The sequence below is a fragment of the Magnolia sinica genome, chromosome 1 (assembly GCF_029962835.1).
Source record: "Magnolia sinica isolate HGM2019 chromosome 1, MsV1, whole genome shotgun sequence".
In the NCBI taxonomy this organism is placed as follows: Eukaryota; Viridiplantae; Streptophyta; class Magnoliopsida; order Magnoliales; family Magnoliaceae; genus Magnolia; species Magnolia sinica.
Window position 1 is genome coordinate 8,465,494 of NC_080573.1, and position 24,213 is coordinate 8,489,706.

Genomic DNA, 24,213 nt, shown 5'->3' on the forward strand with positions numbered 1-24,213 from the left:
TATCAACAGGTTGGATAGCAAATAAACATTCCGATGGAATCCATGAGCATTTCAACGGTGGAGATTCAATTGCGACTATTACATGTAGTGTGATCCACCTAAAATTTGGGACAACTTCATTTTTTTAGGATCATGCCCTAAAAAAGAGCTGTCAAAATGGTTGGACGGTGTGGATTTAAGGCACATACATCACTGTGAGCACCCACAAATCAGGGTCCCATTAAACACAAATGTCTTGTTAGTGTACTCTAAAGGAAAGTAAGGAATTTGATTTCAATTTCATGATTACGGGTTAAGGGATTTATTTACCGAAATGTCCCCAGATAACGGATGCATGCAAAGGTTTGGGATGCAAGTTGGTTGAAGGGAGTGGTGTTGCCTGATCTTGCAGCTCTCAGTACAGGGTCCATGGACAATGGTTTTGCTTGATCTCAAAGTCCCCATCTCTCTCTAGTTTTTATATATTACAATCTAAATGTGAGACCACGTCCTCTACAATGCTTGGAGAATAAGCATTCTACAGCAATTGGCTGTGTGGTCCCCAAGATGAAAATTGTACGCTTCAAACATCAGGCCCATCCAATACGTGGACTGGAGTTTTTGGATTTTTTTAATTTTTTAATTTTTTTCTCTCTCTCTGTATGGTGTGGCCCACCTTGTTATTTTGTAGGTGATCCAACCTTCTCATGATGATGGGATTTTCAAAAAATTAGGCCTATATAATCATCAAGTGGGCCAAAAACAGCAATGGATTACAACCCAAAAACAGTGAAATTCAAGGGGTGGTCCACATAATGGTTGGATTGATCTGATTATTGGGACGTCTTAGATTCATGGTTGCGCGTTCTAACGTTCGATGTCATACGTACATTTTGGTGGACCACCGAGAAAGTACGAAGAAGGTAAGGTGATTAATATATGATTATTGACAAAGGACAGAGTAATTTATAGATTTCTAAGCCGGTGGAAGAAGTGACATTTTACGGGATGCGGATATATGATGCAGATCCAGCCCGCGTCACTGCTAGGTAAACGGATCGCATCATGCCCCGGCCAGCACAGTTTCGGTGGATCCCTTGCCTGTGGGGATCACCATGATGCATTTGTTTTAAATCGACAACGTCCATCATTTTTTAAAGATAATTTTAGAAAATGATCCAAAAAATGAAGAAGATCTAAATCTCAAGTGGACCACTCCACAGGAGACGGTGGTGGTTGACATTTAAAAACTTCTTGTGGACCACAAAATTTTTGGATCAAGATGAAATTTGTGTGGTCCCTTCATCCATGTCTTTGTGACCTTATCAACAGGTTGGATGGGAAATAAATATTCCAATGACCCCGACAACTTTTTAATAGTGAATATTCAATCACCACAGTTTTTTGTGGTGTGGCCCACCTGATATTTATATCCGCTTCATTTATGGTATCATGCCTTAAATGATCTTTCAAAACGGATGGACGTCAACGATCTAAATTTCATACGTCAAGGTAAGCCCCCACCGTCAGGAATCCATCCACCTCGATGGACGGGGGATGGACGGACGCCGCGCCGGCCAGGCCAGCTGGGGTTCTTTGGGGGCACTGTGGGTTTTAACCACGCCAAAAATGAGGCTGATCCAAGGCTCAAGAAAACCACACCGCAGGAAGCAGTGGTCACGATGACGCCCACCGTTAAAACCTTCGTAGGCTCTGATGTTTATTTTCGATCATAAGGTTATCATAGATATCAGCTTGATAAAACTTTCCATGGCTCTCAAGAATTTTTTTTAAAGGGCTTTGATTAAAACTTCCGTGGTGAAGTTTTTAATGGTGCGGATTCAATCTCCACTGTGTGATCCATTTAGAATTTGAATCTGCCTCGTTTTTAGGCTCATGCCTTAAAATGATCTGGAAAATGGATGGACAATGCGTATCAAATAAATTAGGTGCGGGCAATCGGCTTCCCATGGGAAGTGACGCAGCTTGGTTATTACCCACACGGCAGTTCCTTGAGGGGCCACGGTGATGTATGGGTTTTACACTGTTCATCTATTGTATAATATATATCATTTTAGAGTATAACATAAAAAGTCCATCTATTTTATAATATATATCATTTTAGGGTATAACATAAAAATAGACAGATATAAGGCTCAAGTGGACCACACGGTAGGGATTAAACCTAGAGGTGGGCATCGAGCGGAGTCGAGTCGTGGTGGGCCAAGCTCGGCTCGGCTTGTCCATGCTGTACTCGAGTTCGACCTCTAGCTTGAGCTCGGCCTCAAGCTCAACATTGAAGCTTGACTTGTTTACCAAAGCTATCGAGTCGAGCTCGAGCTTGTTGGGTGAGAGAGTAATGGATTCTATTTTTGATCATCCTCCATTGATGAAAAATTCAAAAATCTTAAGAGAATAAAAGCAAAAACCAATAAAAAAACCAAACAAAGCTTCGAACCAGATGAGGAAACTTGTAAGAACCGATCTGTTCCTGATCTTCTTCCACCAGTAGAAATTGAAGTACTAAAAAAGAAACAAAACAGAAGAACCTATCTTGGATTTATTGGATTTCTCGCCCAAGAAGTAGATCTCAAGAGATTGAAATCATACTATTATGGAGCTGAAATGAAAACTGGTGCCTAGTGGTAGTGGTCCGAGCGGGCGTGCGGCTGGCAGCAGGTAGAGAAAGAGAAGAAAGGGAAAGGGGGTGCGTACGGTCGGGTAGAGACTCTAGGGTTTGTTTTTTTTTTAAAAAAAAAAAAGTTAAAACTTAAAATTTATAGTAATATAATATTTAATATATTTATTAATCAAGCTGAGTCAAGCTCGAGTTTAGGCTTCGAGTCGAGTCGAGTTCGAGTCGAGTCGAGTTAAAATGCCCCGTGGTCAAACTCGACTTGAACTCAACTCGAGCTTCAAATAATTAGCTTGACTCGGCCTGAATCAGCCATTCAAGCCGAGTCAATCTGAGCTAACTCGAGCCGAGTCGAGCGAGCTTTTCGAGCTAGCGCAACTCATGAACAACCCTAATTAAACCTTATTGTTTAAAAGTTCTTAGTGGCCATAAAAGTTTTAGATCAACCAAATGCCCGTGTTTTCCCTTTGTTCAGGTGCATGTGACCTTATGAATAGGTTGAATGGCCAACCTAATACATGTTCATAACAAGAAAATAGTCATGATTGAACACCCACCACATGTTCTTTTAGGTGGACCAGACCACGCAAGAAGAAAATAGTGATGTTTGAACACCCACAGTTAAAAACTTACTAGGGCCCACTGTAATTTTTATTTACTATTCAATTTGTTGATTAGGTCACAGGTCTAGATGATGAAAAAGCACAAATATCATATAAAACTTTTGTTTCAAAACCTTTGTGGACCTAAATAGTTGTCAATGGTGGCCACTCAATCACCACTTTTTCTTGTAAGGAGGCCCACATGAGATTTTGACCTACCTCATTTTTTTTGTCTCATGCCTTGAAATAACTTGGAAAAGCAGATAGATAAAGTAAAATTCATACATCATGGTCGGTTAGCACCGTCCAATAGCTACTGGCTACTGACAACGTTAGTAGGCAATCCGTGTCCATTGGACATGTACCGAAGTGGACCCAATAGAGCTGGGATGTTGCACGCTCTTACCGCAACTAGTGCGGAGAATTGGGCTTTGTTCGAATCCAAAACCTCAGGCTATATTTTCAGGCAGAAGCCTCGGTGTGTAGCTCAAAGGCGACTCTCCTTTTGGACCGAAAAACTTGTCAAACTTGGGTGGGTTGATTTCCCGCCCAAGTTCAGGTGAACTAGCCGGTTTTGGTTACTAGTCCCGTCCAGGTTTTAAAACATTGGGCAAAATTCTCTCTCTCTCTCTCTCTCTCTCTCTCTCTCTCTCTCAAATCTGCCTCTCTTTGATTTTATTTATTTTTTATTTGGGCAGAAATTCTGATTCGAGTTCTCTTGATTTTCTTCTCTTACACATTTGACCTAATTTAGAATATCTTGGGTTTTAGGGCCTGTTTGGATGCCTGTAACTTTTTTAAGTGGTAAGAAAGTTTACATAAGCTATTGGTAATCTGTTTGGATGTAAGTTATAACTTACACATGTAATTTTGTTTTTATATTTGGATAACCTATAACCTTATTATAAGTAATAAGTTGTATATTCACCATAACTCGATATTGAAATATAAAATCGTTGAAAAATCAGATTGACATATAAAAAATTTTGGTTAAAATTATTACATTTTATTAAGCCCATATAAATGAATAGTTTGATTGATTTTTAGGCTAAATTAATCAACAGGTGAGCCATAAAAGTGGGCCTGTGTTTTCAAAATGATTGTAATGTAGGGAAAAAAAACTTCAAGGTAACACATAAATCATGGTATGGCCCACATAGCACCATCATTAGTAACCAATTTTAGCAAACTACTATGGTTTGGCTGCTGACATGTTATGTGGGCCCCACTATAATGTATTTGTTTCATCCACACCATCTATTCGTTATTTCAAATCATTTTAAGTCATAAGCCCAAAAATGAGGTACATCCAAATCTCAAGTGGAACACTTCACAAAAAACATTGTTGATTGAACGCCCGCCATTAAAAACTTCTGGTGGGCCACCAATGTTTTGGATCAAACTGAATTTTGTTTTTTTCTCTTCATCTAGGTCTTTATGACCTAATCAACAGGTTGAATGTCAAATAAACATTACAGTGGGCCCTGAGAGTTTTTTAATGGTGGACTTTCAATTATTACCGTTTTCTGTGGTGTGGTCCACTGGAAATTTAGATATGCCTCAATTTTGGAATCAAGACCTAAAACGATCTAAAAGAATGAATGAATGACATGGATAAAACAAATACAAGATGGTGGGCCCCACGGACCACCAACCATTACCCACACATCCTAGCCAAACTGCCTCTGTACAACCTGATGCAAAAGGAAAGGGGAAAAAGAAGAAGAAGGAGAGGGTTTTCTAACCTTGCTGGAGCTCAACGGGAGAGGGAGAATGAGACTGGGAGAGGGAGAAGGAGATTGAAAGAGGGAAACAGAAACTGATAGAGAGGGAGAAAGAGACTGAGAGAGGGAAACGGAGACTGAGAGAGAGGGAAATAGAACTTTGGAGGGGGATAAAGTGTTTATATAGAAAAAGAGCGACCAACCGACTTTAATACACATATACAAGTTACAAGCTGCGATTCTTCCCATAAATTTTGTAAGTAGGCCTCTTCAATATAAGTTGCGATTCTTCACATCACATGATTTTGATTTCAAAAATTCCAACCGTTAGGTAACGTATCAAAGATACAGGTAACTTGAAAAACAACTCAAGTGCATGTATCATTTTTACCTCTTTCTCCTGTAAGACAGTCACAAGTTGAGAGAAAGTTACCTGTGACTTTCCTCTCCCAAACACCAACTGTAACAATCTTTAAATATTTAATTTAGTTTTTTTTATAATGTACCAAAATTTAGGGTTGTTACAGTAATTGCATGGTATTTATTCAATTTCTGTATATTTCTGGAGATAAATGGATTATTCTGCTTATGTATAGAGTGATTCATAACTTTGGTTGCATTTGGATGTAAGAATTGTATTATACCTGTTAGTTTAATCAAAAGTAGCCCTCAGAATGTAGTGACGTTCATTTTCACTCCCAACTCAAAATTAGGCTGTGTTTGGATGCTTGTAAGTTTTTTGTAAGTAAATTATAGGTAACCTACTTACATGTGAAAGAAAGTTACGGGTAATCCCGTATGGGTGTAAGCTATAACTTATTTATAGATAACTTCATTTCTGTGTTTGGATAACCTGTAAGTTAGTTACAGGTAAGATGTTTTATATTCACACCAACCTAAGTTTGGAGTATTTAAATGTTCAAAAATCAAATTGTTGTATAGAAAAGTCTGAATAAAAGTACGTAATTTTATTGAGCCAATTTAAATGACTAGTTGGATTGATTCTTAAGCTAAACTAATTATTAGGTGAAAAATATTATTTTTATTATAGAACATAAGTCCGAATAAAAGCTTTCATACGTCATACCAATCGAAAAATTGTAAAATTTATTCCAAAAGTTGTATGTTCACATGGTACGGCCTACCCGAGCTTTTTATGAGGCTTTATTTTTTATGTATTTTCTTCGTTCTAAAGATTTGCACTTGATTAATGTGTTTAATGAAAGACGCATATCATGGTAGCCCAAACACATGCCTATGGTTAGGATCACATCCCTACTATTGAATGTGGCACAGTCCATCTAGGTCGTAAATTTAATTGATTTTTAGCATTATGACTAATATTAACATGCATCATAGAACCAAATAGATGAAATTAATTTTACACTTATAACATATTGTGTCTTATATACATATGTGTTTTATGCTATACCAGAGGAATATTTGAGTTTCCCCACAAGTGAGTGGAGTGCATATTCGAAGCTCAAGTGGACCATACCATAGGAAACGGTGAGAATATTGATTTTCGCCATTGAAACATTCCTAGGGCCACAGTTTTATTTGTCGCTTAACCTATTCATAAGATCAGGTAGACATGGATGAATGGAAAACACAAATATCAACTTGATCTAAAACTTTTGTTGCTCTTAAGAAATTTTCTACGGTAGGTTAATTCATATTGTCCACTTGAGCTTTGAATGCATTTCATTTTTGTGCTAGAGCCCCAAAATTATCTGGTAAAATGAATGGACTTGGTAGATAAATTACATAAATCATGGTGGGCTACATAGAATTTAAAGCATACAGTATAGATTTCCTAGCTTCCTAGTGGCCCCCATCTAGCTTTCTAATGCGAGCGAAAGGCTTTAGATTTATTTGGAAGAAGATCAGATCCTTGTCATTTCGACTCATTCTGGTGAGGAATATCAGATTCGAAGGAAGTTGGGGAAATGAGTCAGAAATCTCAACTTCTTCTTGTAAGAAACCCTTCTCCTTTTCTTGAAATCGCCAAATTTTCATTTTCCAAATTAACCTATGTACACCTCTTTTTGATCTGGTAGGACGTACCCTCGATCGGTCAAAGTTCAACAGAGCACAAATGTGTGTTTCTCCCTCTTCCATTCTTTTTGAAAAATTAGAACGTTAACCTATGAGTCACTTAAGTTACGTTTGGGTGCCTGTAAGTTTTTTAAGTTATATGTAAGTTACAGGTAACCTACTTATAGATGAAAGAAAGTTACAGATAATTCTATTTAGGTGTAAGCTATAATTTAATTACAGGTAACTTAATTTATATATTTAGATAACCTGTAAGTTATTTACAGTTACAATGTTGTCTCTTCACACCAACTTGAGTCTGGAGTATGGAATTGTTTAAAAATCAAATTGACAAATAAAAAAGCTTGAATAAAAGTACATAATTTTATTGAACCCATTTAGATGAATAGTTGGACCGATTTTTAAGCTAAAATAATTATTAGGTGGGTTTTAAAAGCAGGCCCGCATATTAAAAAATATGTAAAAGTGGGCTCACTTATATGTAACTTAAACACTTCTTGGGAGCCACAAGTTTAAAATCAAATTAATATTTATTTGTCCCTTCATCCAAGTCTTTATGAGCTAATGAGGTAGGACATCAAATAAACATTATAGTGGGTACTATGAAGTTTTTAATCATGAACACTTAAGATTGAGATCATTTTGGGATCAAGCTTTAAAATGATATGAAAAAAATTGATGAATAACATAGATAAAACACATGCAACATGGTAAGGCATATAATGCACCAACTAGTAATGATCTAGCTATTAGCTAACGTCGCTGGTCAAACTGAAGTGGATCCATCTAAGGCATGTGGGATCCCAAAACTTGAAGCCCATTGTGATGTATTTTTCTCACATCCACATCGTTCATCCGTGTTGAAAGCTCATTTTAGGACATCATCCAAAAAATAAGATAATATAAATCTAAAGTGAACCATAGTATATGAAATAGTAGTAATTGACCATTGAAAACTTTTCCTGACGAAAGTTTTTGGATCAAGATGATATTCGTTTGGTATCTTCTCCCAAGGCTTTGTTACCTTATCAACATAATTCTTTAAGGCTCACTATGATTTATGTATTGTATCCTCTCTGTTCATCCATTTTATCATATAATTCTAAGTCTTGATCCTCAAAATGAAGAATATGCAAAGATCAAATGGACCACACCATAGGCAACAATATGAATCGAACTTCTACGGTTAAAAAATTATTGCGGGCGCGACGTAAGTTTTGGATCAAGCTTATATTTGAATTTTCCCTTCATCCATGTTTGTATGATCTCATGATCAGGTTGGATGACAAATAAACATCACTGTGGGGCCTAACAAGGATTCAACCGTGGAAATCCACTGTTTCCTGTGGTATGATCCACTTGAGCTTTGGATTTGCTTCAATTTTGGTCTCAGTAATCGCTTAAATGAGCTGGAAAAACGGATGGACGGCTTGGATAAACCATATACATTCAGGGTGGGCCCAAATGAGTTTACTCAGTACGATGCGAGCGTACGCAATCCGATTTCATTATCAATGGCAAATAAATATTTCAGTAAACCCGTGATGTTTTTAATGGTAGGAAATTAGTTAAGATGGTTTCTTGTGGTGTGGTCCACTTATGAATTTTAACAGCTTCATTTTTTGCATTAAACTTTAAAATGAGCTTTCAATACGGATGGACGGTGTGGATGTAAGGAAAGTACATCATTGTGGGCCCCGCAGTTAGGGATCCGAAACCGCCCCTGGCTAAGTACCGCCCGTTCCCCACTTACGCAGAAGGAAAAAAAACGGAGGGGAAAAAAAGAGGAAAAAACAGAAAAGAAAAAAGAAAAACAAAGAAGGGTCAGGGCTTACCTTGCTAGAGCAGAGAGAGGGTAGGAGACAGAGAGAGAGAGAGAGAGGGAAGGAGACGGTGAGAGAGGGAGAAGGAGACGCTGAGAGAGAAGGAAGGAGACGCTGAGAGAGAGAGAGAGAGGGAAGGAGACGCTGAGAGAGGGAGAAGGAGACGTCGGGTCAGAGCAGGTAGGTGCACTTTCAATGCAGCTGCGTTTCCACCTCCATCTCCAAAATTCGAAATTTCCTGTAACAAAGTAACCTATGACTTGAAAAACTCCTAATTCCTCTGTTACATTTATTGCAATCTTACCTGATAGAAAGTTACAGGTTGAGACTTTGTCACCTGTAACATTTCTCCCCCAAACACAAACTGTAAGAAAGTCACCTGTAACTTTCTTACATTTTACAGAAGTTACAGGCATCCAAACGGCCCCTAATATAATTGTGATTCTGAGGAGGTACTGATAATTTCGGTATTTCCATTTTATCGAAATAATATTCCAATGCTCTTTAGGTGTTTGTTCCATGCACTAAGAGGAATATGTTCAGTGGGGGGCCGTGGTTCAGTGCTTTGGATGGACCACGCCCCAAAAGTCTTCCATATTCCATATTGGAAGATTGTAGCCACCGGTTTCAGAGGGACCTTTTTCAGTTGAATGTGGACCTTTGCAGCATTTTATCTTCTTAATTGACTATTTTTAGTCTACAAATCGAAAGTATGGGGTTGTCCTGTCTAGGGGATTTTTTGGGGCTTTGTCCATTGTTAGCTGAACAGACCAATGGTCTGCATCAAGTGTAACATGGGCCCTGCTTGTACAGACTGAAAAACAATTATGATATGCTTATCCATCGTCGAGGTTCATATAATTCTGCATGTACTTGTATATGCTGATTTATAGCGTATAGTTTTGCTCCGTAGATGGCGGTGGTTCAATAGATGGTTGTGGATTATCTGTTGCTGATCCTTTTGTTTGTAAAACTTTGGTGACATTAAGTAACTCCATATCTATTCAGGTAGTATTTTTTCAGCACATATTGACAGTTAGGATGGGGATGAATTGGGTTCAGATCGTGTTTGGGTCATCCGAAGCATGACCTGTTTACTAAATGGGCCAAGAATTCGGGTCTGAATCCAACCCACAACCCATTACCCTGGGGCCCAACCTGAACCACCTAAAGTTCATTGGGCCCAAACCTGACCCAAACCATTTAATTGTAATCAGGTCGGGCTCGACTGACCCAGCACGAGAACAGTCAGGTTTAAGGATGGAATATGGGGCAAAAGGTATGCCTAACCCTGCACAAGTAATGGTACATACAAACATGCATGCATATTGCTTCAATGTACGTATCTATACTCATCGTCTGTCAATTTGTTTCGGGTTTTGGGCCAGATCCCCCTTTAAGAGGATATATGGGCAGGATGGGTTGGGAAGGGTTCAAGTTGGGCCGGACCCATTTACTTAAATGGCCCTGTTTTCTAACCATTGCCTGACCCACTACCCATTAACTTGGCACAAACCCACCTCAAAACTAGGCTGGACAAGTTGACCTGCAGGCTGATGTGACCCATTGCCAACCCTCTCAACAGTACACTGCATAGTGCATCAAGCCAGATCATGCAAACCAGGGTCCTAATGGGGAAGGGGATGGGGATGGCCCAAAAATACATTGATCAGATGATCATAACCATTCAAATTTGCCTGTTGGAGACCTTAGATGCTTTCCTCTTTTCAGCTACCATTCCTTGGCCAATGGTCGGATGGTTAGGATCTATGATACTTGAATCCTTCAAAAACTGGAGTGCCTGTATCAGATATGCACCAATAAGGTCAAGGATAAGGGATCTCCCTCCCTTATGACTTTTAACTCTGGCTCTATTATTGTTTAACTCTATATGTACTAATTATTTAGAATTCTCCTGAATACCACCAATCGGGACATACCTAAATTACAACATTATTAGGCGAATTTTTTAGGGGCATTATTAGGGAAACTTTTTAACATGATTGTACTTGTGACTTGTAATGAGTACTTCAGCACTTGTATCTAAAAATTTTGATTTAGAGGACCCTCTTTACCTGATCCTTACTTGATGCGTGTACCCATAACGGGATTACACAGTATGATCATGGTGTACTTTTTTCTCCTTAATTCATAGTGAGGTCTGATTTGGCTTGACAACTTGACATACTTCTATGCTGAGAGGCCTGTGGATATCTACGTGAACATATGATCTACCTTACATTGCCAGACTATGGTAGAACTCCTCCTGGTGAAATGTGTTTCTGTTCTCTATTTAAATGATGGTTACCTAGATCGCAGGTTGCCTTGGCACATGGTATGGGAACAGTTATGCATTGCACTACCTCCAATACATGGTACGCTAGGGGTAGGATTATGTGCTTCATTCGAATGCATACACTGTATGCAGTATAGTTTTATATATGAACTCATATTGCAGTTTATATATGAAATGGTGAATGTTACTATTATAGACCTCACACACTTAGTGTCATATTATAACTAAATAAATAAACGTATATGTCTCTACATTGTAATAGAGATTTGCATTAACTTAATAAATAGTAGGAGTAAAGATCCATAATTTTGGAATTTGCATTAACTTAATAAATAGGAGTAAAGATCCATAATTTTGGATTGCTAGAAATAGCAACCTGGATCGCAAATGGCCCACAATCTGGAATTTTCTATCTGGAAAGGAAAAAGTGGGCGGTTTCATGTTTTAGGTAACATTGATTTAGAGCTCTTCAGCTTACACATGCAAACTGAAATACCTTTGGGGTTTTGGTGATGAGCAAATTATATCTAGCTTTTAGGAAGTTCACTTACAATCTTTGTATGTTTTCATGCACAAGTTGCATGGTACGTATACCTTTGACTCATGTTGTGTACTTGTACACAAATGCGTGGCTTTGCACATGCTAGTAAATTTTTCACAAAAGAAGCCACTATTTATGCCTACCCCAACTAATTAAGGCACCCAACTCCACCCTACATAATATGATTGTCCAAGCTTGTGTTATTGTCCTGCCATGAGCAGAAAAGAAAGGGTGTTTTTACCAATCAGGATGGATACCTTGATATCAAGTGCTGTCAAATAAGGTGTTGCTAGTGGGAAGTGTTGGCAAATTTATTGAAAATAAGGATGTAATTGCACTTGTAGTTGTCTTCCAGTCATGTGCATTTGGTTTGTTTCTTTATCCAGAGTAGTAGTTTTGTATTGCCCTGGTTAAAGATTGCAGGCAAATGAGTATTCTTTTGTTGTTTTGCAGTTTAAAAGCATCCTTTTTCTTGTTGCAGGGGCTTACATTTTTTCTATTGGTTGTAAGAGATAGTAGTGATGGATGCACCAGCTTTAGATATGGATGCTCAGGTGCAGGGGAATGTACTGGAAACTGGAAATGCAGGATCTGGGCGGGCAGAAGACGGGGGTGTGGAAGTGGGAATGATTAGGCACCAGGTTGATGAAGTGACCACTAAGGTTGACGAGGTTAGATTAGAAAGCTCTTATTTCCTGTGACTCCATTGTTGAATTCTCTGTCCTTTTCATATATTGAGTTAGCGAAGTCCTTTGCATTGTAATTTCTCAATCACACAATTTGCTTTTTATGAGGTATTCAATGTTGTTCATTGCATAAATTTGTTTGAGAAACGATTTAGAAAAGAAATCGGTTGCAATAGACTTCCAACGCAATAGAATATCAGTAAAGGTTCATGGTGAATACGAGACAACTCAAGGGATATCCATGAATGCTTTAGGCATGACACTTTTATGGCATATATCATAAGGGACTTAGCAGTTCATTCTTCCTCCATGTTAAACCTTCAACTCATCAGTTTTTCATAGTCTCGCATGATAAAGATATTTATCTGCATCACTTTGCTGTTCTCCTCAAAATCTTGGATAGAAAGCATTCTAAAAGGTCCCACAAGTTGCTCTCTTTTCTTACTGATATAGGTATCCGATCAGCTACTTCAATAGTATGAGATAACTGCTGGGACCCCATAAATATAATGAACTCAATAATGGATGAAATGAAACAATAAATCAACATCTTATATGTTCAAGCATGCTATCCAATTGCTCTCTGATTCTGCTAGGTCGCCTACCACCTTCCAAATTTTGAGTTGATAAACAATGTTGGGCCATGTAGTATCTGTATCAACCCCATTTGTTACTGGTAATTAAGCTTATGCAGATATGCTTAGTCTATTCACATTTGTAAACCTTTTTGTAGGATTTGTCGATTTTCTTATGCCTGGAACATTTTTACAGTGTTTAGTAACCAAATTAAAATGAAATTCTTATCCACTTGATACAACTAATCAAAGAGAAATTTTGATAAAAGCAATCAAGGAACAGATTCCGATTGTGCGGTCTCTCTCTCTCTATACATAAAATTTTATTCAGTAGGTCTCAGAGGCCAATTGTTAGGATTCATCATCATCGTCGTCGTCTAACCCTTATGCCAATCAATTGGGGCCGGCTACATGAATCTTGTTCAGCCATTCCCCTCTACCAAGGGCCAGACCTTCAGTTAGACCATAGGTCATCAAGACTTTTCTTACCACTTCCAACCATGTCCTTTCATGCCTTCCCCTTGCCCTTTTAAAGCTCACTCACTCCTAAACGCCACGATTCTTGATCTCAGTTGCACATGACCAAACCTTCTAAGTCTACTTACCCTACTGGTGCTACTTCTAGGTTCCCTGAATGCATTCATATCTAATTCAATCCTTCCTTGTCTTGCCACTCGTCCATCTCAATATCCTCATTTCAGCTATACTCATCCTATGAACATGTTGTTCCGTAACTACCTAACATTCTGTCCCATAAAGCATGGCCGGTCTTATACCTATCCTATAAAATTTCCTTTCAGTTTGAGTGGCACATGACGATCTCATAAAACTCTAAAGGCACATCTAAATTTCTTCCAGCCAGTTTGAATTCTATGGGAAACAACCTTCTCAATCTTTCCACTCTCAAGAATTATTGACCTGAGGTGACAAAAGTGGTCATTTTGGGAAACTTCTTGGTCAGCAATCTTAACTGTTCCTCGTTTTCACTCCTATTGTTTTTAAAATTGCACTCCATATACTCTGTTGCAGTCTCGCTAATTCTAAATCCTTTAGATTCTAAAGCACCCCTCCATAAATCTAGCTTTGTGTTTACGTACTCCCTCGTCTTGTCAAACGGCCAATTGCTAGAATTATAGTTTTAAATTTATAAGTAGTTCTGTTTTCTTTTTCCGTTTGTCAGTGTCTAATGACTATTCTGCATGTATATACTATTCATAGATGTATGCATTTTACTGCTCTCTGGTAAATGTCTCCATGGATGCCATTTCAGGATCATCTGTGACCATAGTGTGACATTTATAAAAAAATTCTGGTGTCCTTTTAACTTTATCAGGATTTGTTGACAATCAACTTCAACGATGTCTGCCTGGAGAGGATTGAGAATTCTCTTTGCAGCACAAGCATGGAAGATTTGGGACTTTCATCAGGTGGCCCTGCCATGAATATATCTGCCCCAAAATAGACAGGTCTTTTCATCAGATGTGCCACATTTGTTTGCTGACTGTGGACCACTGATCAAGTTATCCCAACTGTTGATTTTTATGTACATAAGTGATTCTCTTAACGAGACTGACTGATCTTTGGCCCAGGGCATGCATGCCTAGGACCTACCTAACCTCCTGGATCACAGACTCGTGTGTCCTTCTCGCACATAGAACGCAAAGAGGATTATGAATCCTCTTCATATAACATTCTTAGTAGTTCTGTTTTGGAATATCCAATGAATCAACTATCTCTATTAAATTGTTTAATTACATTTGCAGCTCGAGCAAAGAGTGACTGAGGTTGCTCAGTTTTACTCATCCTCAAGTAAAAAGCAGCTCGGTAGTTTTAAAGGTAGCTCGATTGTGAAAGATCGGGAAAAGGAGAAGCAGATCACAAGCAGTAAGAAGCATCTTGATCCAACTCGTAGAGAAGCTGCCAGTACAAAGAGAATGCAAGAGCTCATGCGTCAATTTTCCACAATATTGCGCCAGGTAACTTGGAACCTTTTTCCCTGCAAACAATCTTTGACTAGTTTGACTTCAATATTATAAAGCTTAAAATATGTCTTTCGCTCTTGCTTGCTTCCTTCTAGGACATTTTTCCTGTGCTAATCTAAATGAAAGAGGAGCTTATCGTGTTGCATATGTGTTGAGGAGTCCCATGATACATTCCGAGACATCTCTAGTAGCACATGGCACTAGTGTTCAGTGATCAGGCCCATTGACTTTGTGGTACACCTTGTGAATGGGCCATGTGCTGAAAATGAAGGGGATTGACCATGGTTTCCATCCAGCCTATGCCCAGAACAACGGACAGTTGGCTCAAAAAATCAAAACAGAGCAAGGGTCCACATTTAACAGGCAGAATTTGCAACAAATGTAGAACTCACAACTAATGGTTGATCTGAGTTGTCCAGACATTGCGACTTTTGGCCTATAGCCCATCTACATGCTTCCTTTACTGCATAGAACTTATAGGATGCATGCATCTCAAAAGCATACCTTGCAAGTGAAAACATTGATTAATTTTTTAACTTCTCCATTTTCGTTTCAGGCTGTGTTCCTATTAAAGATAAATTTGTATTTTAGTGAGGTGTATTGATTCAAATTGCTAATGCCTAGCAACACCCCACAGCTAACATTTCCACGTTTCCTCGATAATGCAATACAAGTCAACAAGTTCTTTTGTATTCGTGGATTTTAAGGAATTATTTGTTCACATGTACAAGTCATTTGTCTCTTGTAGGGTCCTACTAGTGGTAGACTGGTAGTTAATTGACACTTCCAAGGTGGTTTTCCAATCTTCCAATTTGTTTCTATTGCAAGATTTAGATTTTGCTGTCTTTTTTTCTTTTCTTTTTTTTGCTCTTCCAGATTGTTGAAGCCTAATTGGTACCTACATAAATCCTTTGGCCTTTTTCTTTCTACTAATGAAACTCAAAGTGGCTTAATAAGATTTTCTACTAAATGAGTATGGAAGGGGGTTTCCATTATGGACTCTTAGGCAGCAGGGTTGACAATGATGCAAATGTGGTAGGAATGCACACATGTGTGTGTCAATCTCCCCCTGAGACTCATTAATGCCATTTTCGATAGAAGGTAATATTTCATGAGATGATTGCTTTCTTTTCATGCCGATTATATAACAACTGTTATCCTCGTGTTGGTTCTTTAATCCCATCTTGTGATAAAGGAGTCTCATTAGATGTCTGCTTTCCCATTTCAAATCCCATTTATCAATAACTAAATCCCTATTGGTAATAGTCAATTTTTGAATACATATGAATATTTGACAAATAGTCTGTCTTTTGAATGCATATGTATATTTTACATGGATGTATATTAAGAATGAAGTACCAAGAAAAGTCAGGTTTTACTTGGACCTTTTTCTTTTTACTGGGAATTTTCATTACTCAAAAGGTCATGCCATTTCTTGTTGTATGTGCTACACTTTGTTTTTTGCTATGTCAGACTACAGTCCATTTAAACTGTAACTATTTCCCATGCAACCCTGTCATTTCAATGTATGAAGGTCAGGGATTACTTTGATGCTCCCAACTTAAGAGGCTGATTTGTTAATTAACAAAAAGTATTAGAGGTTGATTTCCCTTATGAAGCATGCCCTTTATTTTCCAGATCACACAACACAAGTGGGCTTGGCCCTTCATGCAGCCTGTAGATGTTGAGGGCCTTGGTTTACATGACTACTATGAGGTAATGCTTCTTGTTACTTACAGCCTTCCATGCGTGCTTCATTTTCTAAGAAATGTTCCTTTACATTCCTAATTGTAACATCCAGGCATGTCGTATGTCACTTTGAACATGCTATGGTGCCTATGTAACTTGAACATCTACATGAGTGTTAGTTTCAGTCATGGACCTGATGTGTTGGACATGAGGACCCTGGAAAACCCAACATGTGCTGACAAATAGATAATGAGAAATAAAAATGTATGATGATAGAAGTTTTCTTCATACATACTTAACATATAGAAAACTGTAGCTATATAACTAGAGATACGCTAGGAATTTTGTAGGAGTATACAAGTACTCCTGAAAAATACAAAATGAAAATGTAAATTAGGTTGTTTCCTAATAGAATTGTTTATTTGCGTTAGACACAGACACACGTGCGCGTGTGCTTACTTGACACAGGTATTGAACATGACAAATTTTAAGGAAATTTTATACATTCAAAAACAAAAAGGAAAAAAAAGGAAAAAAAGAAAAAAGAAAAGAAAAAAAGAAAAGAAAGAAATGGGGTGCCTTTATTACATAGTATGATGGTTGATATGTGCCTTGTCGCTTAGCCTCTTCCCAAGTTCTTCAACATGTCATTCTGTTTTTCCTTTATTTATTTATTTATAGAATTTATGCCACTTCTGAATTCAGCGGGAAAGTTCACTTTATATTAGCTGGCCTCCAAGCCATTCAAAATTTGAATGTACCCTTATTAGTGTGAATTTCAACATAAATTCAAAAGCCGTTAAAGCACTCTTTTGACTTTGATAAGGAAGGTCATTTTGTGAAAGTCGAGATTCTACAAAATAAAAGAAAGGATCTATCAAGAATGAGGCTGGTTTTCCTTGGTGTACAACTGATATTTTTGATTTCCCTTCTTGTTAGGGATTTTGTATTCATAAGCAATCCAAAAGCAGATTATGCATGCTGATCATAGACTTTCAGTTCCTGATTAAATTACTTGAGACTCATTACAGCTTTAACATGGCCATGTTTCTAAACCATGTTGTGAGTTTAGTTACCACTAATTATCTTAGTAAAATTTCTATTGTCTTATGTATTTTGGAGTTCACCTACAGCTCAATTATGAAGCAACTTCAATTCAGACATTTTGAAAAAACTGTCACTTTGGCTTTTAATGGGAGGAATTTTAGGGTTCTTATTCCTTGGAAATATGAATAATGCTCCAATGCACCAGTTTGTACCCTGTACATGCAGGGCCCATGGTTTGGTGATCCCAACTGTTTATGTCAAGGAACTGGCAGTGGATGGCTTACCTAAAACTCTCCCAGATTCAAGGTATTCAAAATCGGTTACGTAACAGCCGTACCAGCCGTTATGTAACACTAACGGTCATAACCGTTACGCATTACGGAGTCGAAATGGCCGTTATAGAAAAACAGGCCGTAATGAATCCGTAACGGCCATGTAACAGTTTTTTCAAAAAATAAAAAAACGGCCGTAACAGCCATTACGGTCCATATCATAACGGTAACGGTGGTGGCCGTTACGGCCACCGTTACCATTTTTGAACACCTTGCCAGACTAGACAATTCCATCGCTTGGATCAGTGGCCCAGAAATAAACAGTCAAGGCAAGACAGTAAAGAATCCAAAATAACAATCACAGAGCAGATGGATAGAATCATTTAATCTGGAAGTCTCATATGGCATTCTCCATCTATGCGGGGGCACATCAAATCAACACTCTGGATCAAATGGACACATCAGGGCACTTAATTTGCTCTTATGCATAATTATTTGGGGTCTTTTCTTTTCTTCTTCGTCTTCTTCTTGGTTTTTTTTCTTTTTGGAAGGATGACAACTTTATTAAAAGTGCCAAAAAATACAGAGAAAAAAGTAACAACTAAAAACAAGCAGATACAATACAGATATTACGAAGACATCACCCCATCCCACTCAACAACATTAGCAAGCGCTTTGAGGAAAACACCCCTTGCAATGCCACTCAAATTTCAGAAATGCATATTGTTTCTTTCAGCCCACGGAGCCCATAGACCAGCCAAGAGAAATAGTCTCCACCTCCTCCTAGTACCTGCTACCAACCCCCACCATCATGCCATTGGACAAAAAAGTTGGCAATCAATTCTGCCATCACCCAACTGACTCCAAAGTGACCTAGCACACTGATCCACAACTCCCTTGAAAATTGGCTGTGTATAAATAAGTGATCCACTGATTCTTCATCTCTCCAACATAAGTATCAAGCATTCACAATAGGAAAACCACTTTTCCGCAAATTATTGACAATAGGAATTAGAAGAGCCATCTGCCGCCTGGATTTTCCTCTCCTCCAGGCCATCATCATGCCAGGCCAAGAAGAGCCCTTCAATGGAGCCCAGAATTTTATTTTTCTTTTCATGGATCATATGTGACAATTTTAATTTTCTTCACCATTTTCTCTTCATGAATTTTTCTTCGCCGTTTTCTCTTCGTGAATTTTAATTTTCTTTCCATGAATCTTTTCTTTTCATGGATGATATGTGAGAATTTTATTTTTATTCACCATTTTCTCTTCTTGTAATGTCGCTTCAGAGTGGTCCATTGATTTGTTTGCAGTGGGTATTACCCCAAAGCTGCATTTTCATTGTATGTTCTAAACCGTGATGTGCTTTAGGTTATTCAAAAGCCCATGGATTTTAGTACAATTCGGAACCAGATGGAAGCTAAGGATGGGACTGGATATAAGAACGTGCGGGAAATATGTGCTGATGTGAGACTGGTTTTCAAGAATGCGATGACATACAATGACGATAGAAGTGATGTTCATGTAATGGCCAAAACATTGTTGGATAAATTCGAAGAGAAGTGGCTGCAACTGTTGCCTAAAGTTATTGAAGAGGTAAAACTCGTAATCTCATTATCAGTGGTGGGTTCGCTTAAGCTTTATTAGGAATGCTGCTTGCAAGCACCATCAGCCTATGTGGAGGACTAGCAACCTACATATCCCAACATGGATGCACACATGTGCCTGATTCGGGCCTTTCATCGGGAAGTACCCACCGTGAATTTGACATAGCCCAAAAAAGGCCTCCACTCATCAGTTTGAATGTGGATCATGGGTTATCCTCTTTCAGCATGCACTTTTTTGGACAATTGTGGCCCTGCAGAAGAGTGGACTGGCCTGATTTTGGGGTATTAGGACACATTGCCAGTGGGGTCTACCTAGTGAACAACCTGGATCTTGCACACATGCAATGTTTGTGTGGGTCACTCTTGGCTTCTGCATAGGGGTGACAAAAAATAGTTTCCTCTATTAGGAGATACCTACAGCCAAACGCTTGGAATTAGGTGCAGTACTCGTGCCTAATACTTCAATTTTAATTGTAAAATCTTACTCGCATGTATACCCATGCTGTCTGTACCTGGGCAAATGTAGGGAGATAAAATTTTTATTTTCCACATGCAAGAAGTTTACTGTGCGGTGTTCATTTCCATTCTTGCAGGAAACAAGACGAAAAGAAGAGGAAGCGGAGGCAAATTTTGATATGCAGATTGCTCAAGAGGCTGCTAATGCAAAAATGGCAAGGGATATCAGCAATGAGGTACACTTTTTTTTTTTTCCAAAGCTGTGTACCGATCAAAGGGTACAAGAACTCGGACAAGGCATTGGTGTGCATTGTCCATGCCATTTTAAATGGTGATGATGTGTCCACCATATGCATAGCATGCATGCACGTCAATCCAGGATGTCAAAATTTTGGTGGGTTGTGGCTTGTGGGTGAAGCATTGCCTGAAAATCACAATGGCTGTACAATCTTGATTGTCCAATTGCGGCCAGCTAATGAATGGTCAACAACAAGGCCAATTGCAACAGACCTGACTATGGTTGCCCAATGAGTTTGATTTTCAGGATACGCTTTACTCACAGGATCACCTGTGATTTGAATGGGTTTTGGTCAGAGGACATGTATGCCGCGTTTGTAGTGGATGAATTACGTCCATTTAACATGGTTTGGTAAATGCACACGAGAGTTTCTCCAAAATGGGGATATAAGATCAGCTTGGAAGATGATTCTAGAAAGTTTCCTGCAAGCTGTAGTTTATATACACCCTTGAATACGTTCCAACATGAAGTGAAGTATATCTTCCTTTTTAATAACTTTGCATATCCTCAAGTATGGTAAATTTGTTCTTACCATTGTCACATTCTGTATTAACAAAAGAAATTAACCATGATTGTGGAAATATGAAGTGGATATGCCTTCACAAACTTATTATGGTCTCTTTTCAGCTTTATGAGCTCGATTTGCATTTGGAGGAACTTAGAGAAATGGTGGTCCAGAAGTGCAGGTTTGTTCTATATACATGTACTAGTACAGAATGTTGATGAACGATGCCATCCTCCACCTGCTGATAACACAATGTGCTCAAGTTTTCAGTTTGTACAAGTTAGGCCTATTATTCAGTGGCCCAGATCATTGGCCTGATGTGGCCCACCAATGATGTACCTTGACCCAAAGTTCTCCTAGAATGAAAGATCTTAGCCACCAATCATGGACCTTTTGTTCAGTTGAATGACTGTTGCTTTATTTTTCTTCTTAGCCATCTATTTGCAGGAGAGGAACTGGAAGGTTAGGATTCCTAGTGAGGATAGTTTTGGGGAAGCTCCATCCACATTGAGGCCCAATGATCCCATGGCCTAGATCACTGTAACATGGGCCCCCACATGTGTGCAATTGAAACCTGAAGATACTGCATCTGCTTTTTTTTGTTTTTTATTTTTTCTTTTTATTTGAACAATTATAAAATTATTGATAAGAAGCCGAAGCCTAAAGAATTACACAAAAAAGCAAAAAAGAAAGAAAGGATACTGCACTTGTTTAACTAAAGGATTATATAATCCTCTGGAATGCGTGGATATTTCCTGATTTTGCCCTGCTACTTCTGCTTTGTTTTTCCTTTTTGTTATTATCAAGCATGCTGGGAATGGTCACTATACTATGATTCTGTTGATAGTTTTGGGTAGAAACATCACCATTTGTAATTATGAGCACTAACTGTTGGAAGATTTTTCTAGGAAAATGACTACAGAAGAGAAGAGAAAGCTTGGATCAGGCCTGAGCCGATTATCTCCTGAAGATCTCAACAAAGCACTGGAAATCATTGCTCAAAAGAATCCAAGTTTCCAGGCTACAGCAGAAGAGGTGGACATCGACATGGATGCTCAGGTCATCACTCCGTCATGTGAACATTGTCAAACTCTTTCTTCAAAAAGTCCGAATGAACTCAGATATATGTCTTCTTGATTTCTGAGTTCGGATCACCTGTCAAGCATCCGGACTCTAGACTCGGAATTAAAGCACCTTTGGAATCACGGGTGGATGGAAAGTTTATTGGCAGATTGATGTTTCACTGAAATGAACGGAATAGTTGTTACCGGGTGGAAAGCTACTAAGCCTTCCAGTTGGGTTTTGCTTCCTTGCCATCCCAAATCCTCATTAGTTAAAATGAAGTTGCTCCATCAGTATATATTGTTCAATAAATAAAAAAGTCACCGTGCTCCAACAACATATATAACCAAATATCGATTTGGGGATCCTTCCAAACACGCCCCAAAAACCCCACCCCAAAGCTATTTTTAAAGGAAGCGGGTGGCCTTTGTCTTCAAATTGGGAATTGCCATAACAATTTGATGCCTGCCATTAACTCTCCAGTGTTACAAAACTCGGGTCACATGTTTTTTCTCATGATGCAGAGTGAATCAACATTGTGGAGGCTCAAGTTCTTTGTGAAGGGTGCATTGGAAGCAAAGAGTTCTGCAAGCAAGAACCAGGACAACAAGCGCAAGCGGGAAATATGTGATGCCATTGCCAAGAATGCAAAGAAACGGAGTAAAAAGCTCTCGACTTGATATATTCACTTGCATGTCAACCTGTTTTTTTTTTAAAAAAATTGTGTATATGATTCTAGTCGTCTGTAGTCGAAAGCAGGGAAAACAAAGGTTTCAAATTTGTCCCTCTTGACTATGGGTTGTGTTTGGATGTTTAATTGGAAGCTGCTACTCTCAAAGTACAGAAAATCAAATCCAAGAGTATGCCAATATCCTCTGTTTCCCTCCCTAGAGATGAACATGGCAGGATCAGATAAAGCGAAATCGGATTGCGTAATGAGTTACTAGTAGGCTCTTATTGTACTGAGTAAACTCAGTTGGGCCCACCTTGAATGTATGTGATCTATCCACACTGTCCATTAGTTTTTCCATCTAATTTAAAGGGTTGAGCCCAAAATTGAAGCGTATCCAAAGATCAAGTGGACTATACCACAGGAAACAGCAGAGATAATTACTTCCACCGTTGAAACCTTCTAGGCCCCACAGTGATGTTTATTTGTCATCTAACCCGTTCATAAAATCATACAGACATGGATGAAGAGAAAACACAAATATAAGCTTGATCCAAAACTTCTATGGCCCCTAAGAAATTTTCAACAGTAGACGTTCAATTCAACTGTTTCCTGTGGTGTGGTCCATTTGAACATTGTATGTGTTTAATTTTTGGCGTCAAGCCCTAAAATTATCTGGTAAAATGGGTGGACGGAGCGGATAAAATACATAAATCATGGTGGACCACACGGTTTACTCAGTACGCTAAGGGTAGTGACTAAAGGCACCACGCTATCCACTTCCACAGAAAACAACCTTTTGCCCCTTTGCTTGAATAACTGCATTTTCCAAGAAATATGTGGACCACCATGTCCTTGATTTCATTATCACTTGTCATTCTCCTCTGCAACCCCCTATTGATTTCATTATCCTACCCAAAAAAAAAAAAAAAAAACTATTGATTTAGTTGTCCCACCTTTTTTTTTTGTTAGCTTGTTAGTACACCCCGCGCTGTCTGTTCACACTTCACTGTTAGCCACCCCCACTATGGATCGATACCAAGACCTTATTGTTGAAACGAGCTATCTTTCAGTCTTCGTTGTCCCACCTAAATCTACTAATAGTTTGGTGACCATGCACCATGCCGCCCTCTGCTCTCCTTGGCAGTTGATAGGAAGAGTTTCCTGTAACAGGGAGTTCTTGTAACCTTATGGTTTGTTTGGATGCTTGTAAAATCTTAAGTTGTAAATGGATTATAGGTAATCAGATTGCAAGGGCTATTTAGATACCTACATTTGCCTATAAAGGCTTTATAGGCTGTTAACATATTATAGCTTTTAGCTGCAATATGAAACCTGATAAAATGCCGTGTTTCAGATGGTAGGTAAAGTCTTTGTAGCTGAAAAAGATATTAACATATTGGAACACAATGGTTGATACACATGATATGTGTGGGCCCACTATAATATATATGGTACACTCAATCTGTCCATCATGTGCTTCCCTTTATCATTTCCCATGGCCTCAAAAAAAAATGACTTGATTGATTATCAAATGGATCACACGAGAGGGATGAATGGGACATCCTACGTTAAAAACTTTCAAATTGCATTTGGGGCCACTGTGATGGGTGGGGGACATCCAATCCATCCAATGCGGACATTTAATGATTCTCTCCCAAGGCCCCTAAAAAAATAGTAGTAATAAAGTCATTTTTATGTGATT

General features: G+C 38.6%; 1 protein-coding gene across 4 annotated transcripts in view; it reads left to right on the plus strand.

The window, feature by feature from the left end:
• The window catches only part of LOC131238716 (transcription factor GTE1-like), an 81,590-nt gene extending 58,865 nt beyond the window's left edge, over positions 1-22,725 (plus strand). Inside the window, exons 1-9 of one of the 4 annotated variants that reach the window (XM_058236330.1) lie at positions 8,908-9,001; positions 12,140-12,329; positions 14,683-14,895; positions 16,540-16,617; positions 19,282-19,506; positions 20,111-20,209; positions 20,899-20,957; positions 21,685-21,835; positions 22,363-22,725. In XM_058236330.1, the coding sequence (XP_058092313.1) occupies positions 12,180-12,329; positions 14,683-14,895; positions 16,540-16,617; positions 19,282-19,506; positions 20,111-20,209; positions 20,899-20,957; positions 21,685-21,835; positions 22,363-22,518 (1,131 nt within the window). In that variant the 5' untranslated portion in view covers positions 8,908-9,001; positions 12,140-12,179 and the 3' untranslated portion in view covers positions 22,519-22,725. Of the gene's footprint in view, positions 1-8,906; positions 9,002-12,139; positions 12,330-14,252; positions 14,386-14,682; positions 14,896-16,539; positions 16,618-19,281; positions 19,507-20,110; positions 20,210-20,898; positions 20,958-21,684; positions 21,836-22,362 lie in introns of those variants that run through there. The other 3 variants (XM_058236336.1, XM_058236342.1, XM_058236349.1) reach the window with 3 other exon arrangements.
• The last annotated feature ends 1,488 nt before the right edge of the window (positions 22,726-24,213 follow it).